Source organism: Hirundo rustica, chromosome Z, assembly GCF_015227805.2.
Source record: "Hirundo rustica isolate bHirRus1 chromosome Z, bHirRus1.pri.v3, whole genome shotgun sequence".
Taxonomy (NCBI): Eukaryota; Metazoa; Chordata; class Aves; order Passeriformes; family Hirundinidae; genus Hirundo; species Hirundo rustica.
Window position 1 is genome coordinate 5,911,191 of NC_053488.1, and position 12,303 is coordinate 5,923,493.

At 39.7% G+C, this 12,303-nt stretch overlaps 1 protein-coding gene across 2 annotated transcripts in view; it reads left to right on the forward strand.

Moving 5' to 3' along the window:
* The window catches only part of SV2C (synaptic vesicle glycoprotein 2C), a 121,805-nt gene that overhangs the window by 59,631 nt on the left and 49,871 nt on the right, over window positions 1–12,303 (forward strand). For both annotated transcript variants that reach the window (XM_040090463.2, XM_058424112.1), the window contains exon 4: window positions 7,868–8,019. In XM_040090463.2, the coding sequence (XP_039946397.1) occupies window positions 7,868–8,019 (152 nt within the window). The remainder of the gene's footprint in view (window positions 1–7,867; window positions 8,020–12,303) is intronic.

Below are 12,303 nucleotides of genomic sequence, written 5' to 3' on the forward strand. Positions count from 1 at the left end.
AGTCTGTTACACTGCTTGGCAAACCTTTCCATGAAGAATCTTTTCCCATTATGCAATTTCTCTGGCACAGCTTGAGGCTATTTCTTCTCACTCTATTTTTTGTTACTTGGAAAAAGGGAGACCAACCTGTCTACATCCCTTTTCAGGTAGTTGTAGGGGGTGATAATGTTTTTTTTCTTATTTTCTTCAGCTGAAAGACCCCCAGTTCCATCATCCACCCCTCTTAGGACTTTTGCCCCGAATGTTTTGCTAGCTTTGTTGCCCTCTCTGAACATGTTCCAGCATCAAAATGACCTTCCTGTGGTGAGTTTAGGAAAATAAGTAGAGGATTCAAGGTGTGGCCTCACCAGTGCCCAGCACAGGGGGACAATCCCTGCCCTGCTCCTGCTGGCCACACCATTGCTGATCCAGGCCAGGATGCCATTGCCCTTCTTGGCCCCTGGGCACACCCTGGCTCACGTTCAGTCACTGTCACCAGCACCCCCAGGTCCTTTCCAGCCACTCTGCCCCAGCCTGTGGAGCTGCCTGGGGCTGTTGTGACCCAAGGGCAGGACCCGGCCCTGGGCCTTGTTGAACCTCACACCATCGGCCTCAGCCCATGGATCCAGCCTGTGCAGATCCCTGTGCAGAGCCTTCCTGCCCTCCAGCAGATCAGCACTCCCACCCAGACTGGTGTCACCTGCAAACTGCCTGAGGGGCACCTGATCCCTTGTCCAGATCATCAATGAAGGCATTAAACAGGACTGGCCTCAGTACTGAACTCTGGGGAACAGCACTGGTGAATGGCCATCAGCTGGACGTAACTCCTTTCACGGCTGCTTTCTGGGCCCAGCCATCCTGACAGATTTTTACCCAGTGAACAGTGCAACTGTCCAAGTCATGGGCTGCCAGTTTCGCCAGGATAATGCTTTGGGAGATGGTGTCAAAGGCTTTACTAAAATCCAGCTGGGCAACATCCACAATCTTTCCCTCATGCACAAAGTGGGTGACCCTATAGTAGAAGGAGATCAAGCAGGACCTGCTTGTCACAAACCAGACCCATGATGTCTGGGCCTGATTCCTTGGTTCTCCTGTATGTGCCATGCGGTGGTGCAGGCTGATCTGCCCCATGACCTTCCTGGACACCACAGTCAGGCCTGTAGTTTCCCAGATCCTCCTTCCAACCCTCCTTGTAGATGGTCATCATATGTCCCAACCTCCAGCCAACTGATGGCTCCCCAGTTAGCCAGGACTGCCAGAAAACGATGGAAAGTGTCTCAGTGCCTTGGTTGGATCCTATCCAGGCCCACACACTTGAGTGCTGTAGTGGATCACTGAACATTTCCCTTTGGATTATGTGGGCTTCATCCTGCTTCTTCTCTCTGTCTTACAGATCAGGAGGTTGGATACCCTGAGAACAAATGGTCTGACTATTAAAAATTGAGACGAAGACCCCAATTTTTTCTTCATACTTTGTCACTCTCTTTGCCCCTTTATGTAAAAAAGGCTGGGTATTCTCTTTAGCCTGCCCTTGTTGTTAATATATGTATTGAAACTTTTTTTTTTTTTTTTAACTACAGTAGATAGGTTAAGTTCCAGTTGTGCTTCAGCTCTTCTGATTTTCAACCTGAATGACCTCATGACATCTCTGTACTCTTCCCGAGTAGCCTGCCTAGTCTTTCATAGATCCTAAACTCTCATGGTTTTTTCCGGAGTTTGGATCTCTGTCCAGTCAGGCTGATCTTCTTCCCTGCTGGTGCAACTTTCAGCAAATGCTGACAGCCTGGTCCTGCACTTCCAGGATTTCTTTCCTGAAGAATGTCCAGTGTTCCTGGGCTCATTTGCCCACCACAACTGCCTCCCAAAGAACTTTCTCACCCAGGCTTCCAAACAGGCCCAAGTCTGCCCTCCACAAGTTCAAGGTACATGTTCTCCTTGGCACACATCCTTACTTCTCCCACGATGAAATGCTCCATCATTCTGTGATCACAGTGGCCCAGAGAGCCTCCAGCCATCATATCACGTCACCCACTAGTCCTTCTCTGCTCCCAAACAACAGGTCCAGTGGGATGCCTTCCCTTGTTGACGTCCTGACCAGCTGTCTCAGGGCTTACCTTCCAGGAGCCTCCTGGACTGGTTCCTCTCCAGTGTATTGTATTTCCAGAAGGCATCTGGTAGGTTGAAATCCCCCACAAGAACAACGGCCAGTGACTGTGAGAGTTCTCCCAGCTGCTTCTAGACTACTTCACCTGTCTTTTCTTCCTGGTTTGGTGGTCTATAGCAGACACTAACCACAGTATTTGTCTTTCAAGTAAAAACTTGAAAAGAAGAATGAAAAAGGAGAATAAAAATCTACAAAAGAACAAATTCATTAGCAGTGATTTTGTGATTACCAATACTAGTAAATATGAAAGCAATTTATCTGGCATATCAGACAAATTCTTTGCTATTATATGCCTGACTGTAAATTAAACTTGATTTTGTAAAACAGTGTTGGGTAAATACAGGGAATGAATTATTTATTTGTCAATACATCTTTTATCAGAACTGACTACCTTAGAGTTCAGTAAATTATCATGTGAATCCATCTTACAAGGACTGTCTTGCTATTAATAGCACACACATCACTTGTGTACCTGCAAGAAAACTTCCTTATTATTCATAATCCAAAGAAACACTTATATTTTAAAATAGGTGCAATTATAAGCAAAGCTTGCTCTTTAGTGTGATGCAGTTTTCTATGGCTTTTCCCAGCAATTCTCAAGGAAAAGGTCGATGTGTTTGTTCACCCTTAGATACTTTGCCAGTCTCATGGCAGTTCTGAAAGGAAAACAACGGAGATATTTTTCAATGAGACTTGTGGTAATGGGGAAGAAAACTGTTAAGAAGAACTGTTATGTGCAATTGAATGGAAAGACAAGGAGTGCTGGGCTGTTTCTAAATCTCTGAATCTGTGTTTTGAGCTCTATCCCTTTTTAACAAATAGCAAATAACAAGGTGATAACTTGCAAATGCTGTCTCACACAGACACTATTTTTAGTCTGGATGTTGTTCAAGTTTGAAAGAGAAGACAAGGTATTTCAGAGGAACATCATCCTACCGTGTGTATTTAGCATTCAGTAAGGGCTTTTTGCCCCAGTTATCTCTATTCCTTGTATGCTTCTGCATTTCAAGCCCCTTTGGCTCGTGAATCTGCAAATAAACAATAGCTTCTATCTGAAGCCAGAGGTTTCTGAATGCCTCGCAGACGCGTTTTCATCCCAGCTGTCACACTATGCAGTTGCCAAAATCTGTTGTGACAAATCACAGCTCTGAAGGTAGATTAGCAGACATTTATCATCTTTGTTTGTAACAAAGAAAATGCAAATGTATTTTAGTTTATTGTTTGTTTCACTGAATCCCACTCTCCTGAGGTGCATCACTTAAATCTCCTTTTGGTTTCACCTTTCTCACAATTTCACAGAACAAACATGAACTGAGAGCGTACATAAATACATAAATGTGGATTCTCTCTTGTTTTGCCTACTTCTGATGGTAGAATAATTGAAAAATATGATGGAAGATTAATTGAAAAGATCAATATTTATCATTCTTTTGATTGACATTTATGCTATTCCCCCACATATAAACAATACGTGCAGTAGCAAAAAGTTCCTGCTCTTTCTTCAGTGTTGTCCCTGCATATATTTCTACATATTTGCAAAAAAAGCAAGGCTGAAGGCATACATCCTTTTATTTCACATGAAAAGTCTGATCCTTGTTTCATGATATTGGGCCAAGCTCAATGAAGTTTTGCCTCATGTTGGTATTAGATTGTGTCTCACTACAGAATGTATTATTCAGGAGACAGATATCACTCATGATCATCGTCCCAGAGGTTTAGATCAGTGGGTTTTTTTAGTCTTTTAAAAATGTTCAGATTCCACACAATTTATCTGTGAAGATGTAAAAAAAGTACTTAGTTTTTGTACACACTAACAAGATACATAATTTTGTGACCCCTAAGGAAGTAGTGCATGGAGTTCTCTCTGTTATCTGTGGGTAATATGTTTATGTCCACTGCTTTGGTTAGAATAACTGAAGAGATAACAGAAATTAATAACAGATGAGATATAAAAACTTCAGCTTGTTTGAATAATTTTTGTTCAGGAAAGTTAAACTCCTTCCCATTTTTAGAATTAATGTTCTTTTCAAGTCAACACTGTTCTCACAGGCTTTTCATCTGCACACGCAGACATAAGAGAAGAATATAGGTTCATGTATCAAATTATTTTCTACAAGTGATGATGAGCCATATAATTTACAAGTACAGTAACAGCGAACAGCCCACTGTATCATACCAATTAATAGCCAGAAGCAGGCTTAACACTGTATCCTGGGGGGAAAACAGCATTTGCATTTCCCTTAAAACAAAAGATGAAACCTTCTTACTGAAAAATTAGTAGCAGCCCTGCTTTAATTTTACATGAAATTCACTCCTGTGCAGGGCACCATGTATTTCACAAAATGTTGATGGGCAACAAAGAGGCAGTTGCTTTCAAACTTACAACACAAAAATGTTAAAAACCACATACTGTTCCTTCCAGATAAATATGGAATGGCTCACCTGGAGGCACTGAATTATTAAGGGTTTATATGAGTGCAAGTAAAGATGGGATCTAGCTTAATTTTTTTTTTTTTCAGCTGTAAAAATTAAAGTCTTCCTAGCAGCTGTTGAGTGATTTGGTGGTGGGGTTTTTAAATAATCTGAAAAATCCTCACAAGAGAGTGATGGAAAAAGTTGGAGATACTCTGATCTTTCCTTGCCAAAGTATTTGAGAGGTAGCTTATGCTTCTGCTAGCAGCATATACCAGGTATCATATTAGTTCTATAACAGAAAATTACTGTAGTACCAAGCACAAGTTAAAATTTCTGCAAGTCAGGAAGAAATTTCTATGCTCCTTAGAAGAGGAGGTTCTCTTCTGAGGGGTAGAGAAAGACCCTTCCCAAGCTCCATTCAGTTTTTAAGGTGATTTCTCATTGTTGTTCTGTGTGATAACAGTTGTAGCAGTTCCTACTTTCCCTTCCTGCTGTCGCTTGCTCTGCACGTAGGAGCAAGTTTTAGGTAACAGAGACATGGCTACTGCCACTTTGAGATTGTCCAGCATTAAAAACAAAAGAATAGTCTTCTGCAGGAGGATGCTTCCTCTCCATCTCCCTCCTTGCTCCTCCACTTTTGCTGTTGATTAGCCCTTCTAAGATTTTCATAGTAGTTTTTGGTCTTTGTAGTAGCTTTGTGATTTGGGAAGAGCTTCATAGGTACCAGTATCCTAAAATATTGTAGCAGTATCAGTCTGCACTTACATGAGACAAGAGGGAAGAGTTTAACCAGCTGAGAAGGAAGTTTTCCATTCACAGGTTTAAGGTGCAAAAAAGTGCACATCAGACTTTACTACACCATCGCTATGAAACAAAGACCTACAACACTACACAGCTGCAGTTTTCTCTATGATGGAAGTACATCCAGTATTTCTCCTTTAAACTCTAGATGGGTTATTTTCACTGTTTAATGAATATGAACATAGCAGCTGGACTTTAAAGTGTTTTTTATCCTATTGATGTACTCACTGGAAATGCCAAACAAACTAATGAGTTGAAAAAGAAAAACTGTGAGTTTTCAAAGCTGATTTTTTTCCCCTGCTTATTTGCATATCCTAAATAATAATTTTCTTTTTCTGGCTCCAGAATTCCTTTTACATGTATAAAAGGTCTATTTGCTAGAAAACATGCCCTATTGATTTGGTAAGTATAGACAGGGCTTCTGTAGCTTTGGAGAACCCACCTGGATCAGTTTTAACTACAAAAGCAGCATCTACCTCTCATCATCCATGATATAGTTGGTTCATGCTGACAGGTGGGAGATGCCTTTTTTGCTACTTTTAGTCAGGTTCTCTACATTTTGTGACATTGAGACAAGGTCGTTTTCTCAACTTGAAACATCCACCCAAAGGATGCCATGAGCAACCTTTTAAATTAGGTCTTCTTGAAAGTGGGTACCGATAATTCCTCATCAGCACTTTCCAACTTTGTCAGGGAAGAGGAAGGTCTTGTTTCTGGTTCTACTAATAAATTTTAACCTTAGAAAAGAAACTAATTGAAACCATGAATACTTGGAATATTGTGGGAGTGCATTTCAAAGCCTTCTCTGCAACCTGGAGAGTTTACATCATAGCTGTAATCTGTTTATATTTTGGGAACTGGAGAGCCCTGAATCCATAAAAGCACTGAGACAGCAGGGTTTCCCCATCACATGAAAATGAGTTGTGGTTCTACCCTTGGCCATGCTCCATGTTGCCTGTAACAGGGTAGTTTCCTAGTGAAGGCTTTCAGTATTTCCATCCATGAGAAGAAATGGGATACAGCCCTCGTTAGCTTTGTATGTGACAAAAATTTCTAGAGGTGTAAACTTTTGTGTTAGCAGCAGAGCCTTTAACAGCTAGCAGGTTCAACTACACAAAAGATTCATTGCAAAGCTAAATATTGACCAGCAGTACTTCAGAAAAGACAAGGCTTCAGGATGTCCTGATTGGAGTCTCAGCACCTGAAGGGATCCTGTAAGAAAAATGAAGAGAGACTTTTTACAATAGCATGTAGTGATAGGACAAGGGGGAATGGCTTCAAACTGAAAGAGGGCAGGTTTAAGTTAGATATTAAGAAGAAAATCTTTCCTGTGAAGGTGGTGAGGCACTGGAACAGGTTACTGAGGGATGTTGTGTCATCCATGGCAGTGTTCAAAGCTAGATTGGATGGAGCTGTGAGAAATCTGGTCTAGTGAAGGTGTCCCTGCCCATATGAAGGGGTTGGAATCAGCTGATCTTTCAGGTCTATGATTCTGTGAAGAGCTGCATAAAGGAAAAGAGAAAACAGCAGTCCCCTATACAAGCGTAACAACTCAGTCTAGTACTTCATCACAGTACATGAAGATATATTAAAATAAACGTATGGCACTGAATTTTCTTAGTGGTGCAATACCATTTCTGTATTAATGTTTCCCTTATTAACATCTGTTTAAAACTGATTTGAGTTTTGCTGTTTGATTCCAGTTTGGCAGCTCCCAGATGACATTATAAATAGGCATTTATCTTTAAAATTCACTTAAAAATTCAAACCATGCCATTCTTTAAAGCATGTAATCTGAAGGTATTTTCTTCATTGGAAAAAATAAAATCCACAGGCACTTGTCTTGATGTGGAACAGACAGTTTGCATGCGTAGTGAGCAGGTAAAGGTAGTAAAAGGTGACTTGGAAACTGGTACCAAAAGTAATACCTAATTTGAGTAACTTCAATTTTTGTAAAACCAAGTTGAATCTTCTCTTTTTTTTTTTTTTTTTGCCAACTGACCTTCAGACAATGTTTATTTTACCATGAGAAGAATTGTGTGTAAAAAAACTCATCAACAGTTAGTTACTTCTTGGTTACCTAAATCGTGGGAGGTAAAACTTACAGAAGTCTTAGAGAAGTACCTATTACCCTTTGGGAAAATGATTAATATTTTTCCATTAGAAGCAATATATTTTGACACTTGTCATTAGGCTGCCATGATTTTGTAATGTGAAAGTCAAGACTTTGTGCTGGTCTCTGTTACTTTGACTGACACATTGACAATTCCCTTGAAACACTGAATGCAATAAATAGTACATAGAATTTTAAAGGAAATATTTAACAAAAATTGCATCCAAGCTCATGAAAATTTTCTCTAGAGTTCCCCAATACGTGATGCAATCTGAGAAAAAACACTTGCCAGAGGAGCGGCTTGTATTTGATGTTTTTGATGACAGCTGCTATGAGCTTGTTCAGACTTTAGCTGTTACTCTCTTGCTTAATCCATGATCTGTATCTCCTTTTAGGATTGGTGGAGCTATGCCAACAGTTTTCTCCTATTTTTCGGAAGTGCTTGCTCGGGAGAAACGAGGTGAACACCTGAGCTGGCTCTGTATGTTTTGGATGATTGGTGGCATCTACGCTTCCGCAATGGCTTGGGCAATAATTCCTCATTATGGTAAGAAAAGCCATAGAAGAAAGAAAAATCTCCTTGTGATTTGGAAGTCTTCTAGTAAGAAAGTAAATATCTTGAAGTATAACTTAAAGGAGGTTCTTCATGTCTGTTCTCGAACTGCTGACCTGACTGATAAAAATAAATCGATTACTTTGGAGGATATAGTGGGACTAGGTTGCATGTCAAATAAGAAATAATTTATTACAAGATGCAAAACTTCACCAATATCCATATTTAGTCAGATTCTTTAAATTACTGAAAACCTGTACACATGAAAATGTAATTGGTGTTGTTGTTAAATCTGGAGAAAATAGACGATGTGGAGATTTGCGTCAGAGAAATTTTAAATTGCTGGAATGTCAAATTAGCAGTCCTTTTGATACAGTGATAGATTGTAAAGTAAACATTCTTGAGAAGAAGAATAAGAACTTTCTTAATGTTTGCAGTGCTGAAATCTTAAAGCAGCCTCAAAATAAGGCTGTACTGAATGTTTTTTAGTAGATATTTTTAGTGGTGTAAAAACAGATAAATGGAGCACGGTATATGTAAATGCTGTAGGGATGTATGAGGGCAATGGCTGAAGTTATACTCACATGAAATATAAACTTCTTTGTCAAAGAGCTCTGTAATCGCCCTTACATAGTTAAACATAATATGGAGGTACAGATTCAATTCCTTGTCTCCCGGGCTTGCCTTTTAGAAGAGTTAAGTGCTCACACATCTCCAGGGTTGCTGAGACTGCTCAGGGGTTCTTAAAAATCAGCTTCTCAAGCAGTTCTCTCTGGCAGGCCTCAAGTGAAGTAAAGCAGCATTGTGAGTTTGCTGGCATCCAAAGCAGCTTTCTTTAGCCAAGCAATGAGGTTTTTCAAACCTCTGTTGTGAAGGTTTGCCCAAAGTGATGGGAACATTTAGCAAGTGATAATGTCCAGAAATAAATTATAATAATGCAGACTAATCAAATACCTAGACTGTTGCATTAAAATTAATTTTAGGGTTCAGTACACTCAACCTGAATCTATATCTTCAACCTTGACTTTTGACTTTTAATTGCTGGAAACAAAGAAAGGAATTTGTGCTGACAAGGCACAATATGGATTAATTTTTCTTCCCCAAGTAGTAAATTGTTACTATACCAAGTACTTTTTTGCTTTCCTATGGACTTTTATTTTTTTAGCTTTCAGTGGATAGTGCACACATTATGACAGACTGATTTACACAGGTTGTCTAATTTCATGTAGATCTTAAAAATAACTTTATATCCTTTACCGAGGTGCTTTTAGAACATCACATGGCAGTATATTTTAATACAGTAGACTTATACCAAACCAGTGTTACTACAGGGAAAACATTTCTTTCTTTAGCAGTGAAAGAATATCAGCAACAAAATGGAGTAATGCACTAATTTTTATGTTGTTGTTGTTCTTGTTTTTTTTATTGTTTTTTCCACTCTGCAAAATTTTGCTCTGCAAAAACATTGGTTAAATAACATAAGACAATAGAAAGTAAAAAACAATTTCAAAACATAGTATGCTTTAGTGTTGGAGTCCAGGGCATTCCTTTGGTTGCCCTGGAGGGTCAGGGACCTGGGCAGGGGGGTCTGGGACCCCAGCCCAGGGCTCAGAGAGACACTGGCTTTGATTTCTGTCCATGGGAAAAACTTCCTACACTGAGAGAAGGTTTACATGCCACAAGAATGTGAGAAATAGTATTTTAGCTTATCACAGAATGAGAAAATAATAGTTTTGGGTTCCTAGCATTGAAGTGAATGGGGACAAGATGGAGAATCTGGGGCGTTGTCTCCTTCTCCTTCTCCTTCTTCTTCCCTCACTCCATTGCTGCATTGACGTGGCACAAAGTAGTTAGTGAGGATTGGGTCAAAGTAAAGATGACCTTTTTAGTAATAGTGATAGACATTGGTAAGAAATAGTAAATAAGAAATACGTAGTAATTAGTATAAAAGATAAGGACAGCCCAGCTCGGGGGGAGACGTGAGGAGTCCATGCAGCTGCGAACATCTTGTCGGACTCCGAGAAAATTGTAAGATAAGAAACAATAAATGAAGTATGCAACCTTGAGAAATCTAAACCTGAGAACTCCGTCTCTTCCTTCGGCTCGGCTCGGAGCTGTGCAGGGGAGCAAGGACCCAGAAACCACCTCAGTGTTGGGGTAAGCCCCCGACACTTTAGTGCTAGACATACAAATCACTACTTGCAGTAAGTTATAATGATCAAAAAAGGCCAAAAACTAACCAGAATCTTTTTTCACAGTAAAAGAAGTAAGTTCATACATAATTTTGGCAAAATTAAATGGAAAGTATTTATAGGTTTTGATGAGGTCTTGAAACTGTCTTTGCTTTTAAATCAGCCTTTTTTGTTATGTTTGAAATTTGAAACCTAGTCTTAGTTCCTCCTACTAAAGTGAAGTCTCTCCAATTCAGGCAAACTCTTCTGTTGTCATAATGCTGTGCCAACTCTCAGATGTTGCCAAGGGCTCCCAGGGAAAACCCTGCTCCAGCATTTAGAGAGTGTGGTCATTCCAGGCCAGGCAAATGCCCGTGCAAGTCTCTACACCATTTGTACAATGTGGTTACAAGGAGAGTCTTATGGTATTTTCTCTTCTACATTTTCTAAACGATTTCTACATAGATTTATTTCATCAGAATTGAGCAGAGATAGAGAATTTCCTCCAAATCACTTCCTGTACTTCTCATCATTCATATCTTCACTGACCAGGAAGCAAAACATAATTATAAACAACCCACCCACTTTTAAACCACATTTATATTTGTGCATGAGTATTTCTGTGTTCTCTGCTTGACAGTTGTTTGTTTTTCTCAGCTGGACTCAGAAGTTACTCAATACCAGTTGTGGCTTGTCTTGGAGCCCCAGCTAGCTCAAGAGACAAACTGCAGTTGGAAGGATTTTTCTTCAAGGTCCAAAAACCTAGGAGTGGCTGGGAATCTTTCCCTTAGCAGAGAGCAAATCCCCATCGATGGCAAAGCAAAGTCTGCACTTGATCTGGGGAGAAAACTGGGGCTTTATTCAGTCCTTGTTCTGTGATCCTGCCCCAGCCTGGGTCAGGAGCCCCTCCCAGTCCCCAGAGCCAAGAGACTTTGCCCACGTCTTGCTTCAGCTTTTACCCAGGGAAGGGACTAAACACGGGGACAAACCACTACCCAGTCAGGGATAAGGTGGGAGTGAAACAGGGTTGGATTACATTCCAGGGAGGGAACAATGTGGAAGATGGGCAGGGACAAACTTCAGGATAGTACATTATCCAGGGGAATAGGGGGGTACAGAAGAAACCATTACAAAACCCAATATAAAGATGAAATGCAATATGAAACCAAATAATACACAGCGCAACCAGTGAATGAAGATCCATCCATTAAAAAAAAGCAATAAACTGTCATTGAGCATAGTGGAATTATTCTTTTATTAATAGAAAAATATCCGGTCAACACAGCAGAATAATTCTGAATATTATTTTCTTCCCTCAGTTACCAATGTATTAATTTAATTTGTACTCCTTCTTATACAAGCCACTTTTAAAAAGTCCTAGAATCATAAGCATACATTATCTAGCCCAAGGCAGACAGTGAAGCTACCTATATATATTTGCCCATTGAACATTTAGCTGTATCTTTCTGGGACAAAATGAAAATTACTCTGTATATGTAACAGTTTATCTCTGTTGTTGTTCAAAGCAGCAGAGCAGAGTCTGTAACAGGAGTAATGCCCTGAAACACAAAATAAAGTGTTGATGATTTTTGTCTTGACATCAACATGTTATTAACTGAGGGATTTGTGTGAAGAAGTGCTGCAGTGACCACATATGGAAAGGCAAATATCATCTGGAGGACAAGCATCTCTGTAGCAAGGATTTTTGATTTATATATCTGTCGGCAGTTGTTTAAAAACTGAAAGTTTATGTAGACTTGATCAAGGTCTTCTAAACTGGAGCTCAGGTTGTGAAGAAGAAGAAACATCCACAGAGAAATGCTTCCAATTGCAACTAATTTCAAAAGTCCCAGATGAGACTGCTAAAAAGAATTTCCTCTACAGTGCTTATGTCAGGCTGGATAGGAGAAATAACAATCATTCTGTAAATATTTCTGCAAGTGCAATTTTAATTTGAGCATCCTGTTTTGAGCTAGAGCTGTTCAAAGACTGTCAAATGCATCAACTGTATTACAATAGTCTTCAAAAATGTTCATTTTTCAAATAATGAAGAATCCTGAGAAAGAGAAATTTTAGTTTAAATTTCAGATATTGATATCTTATTTTT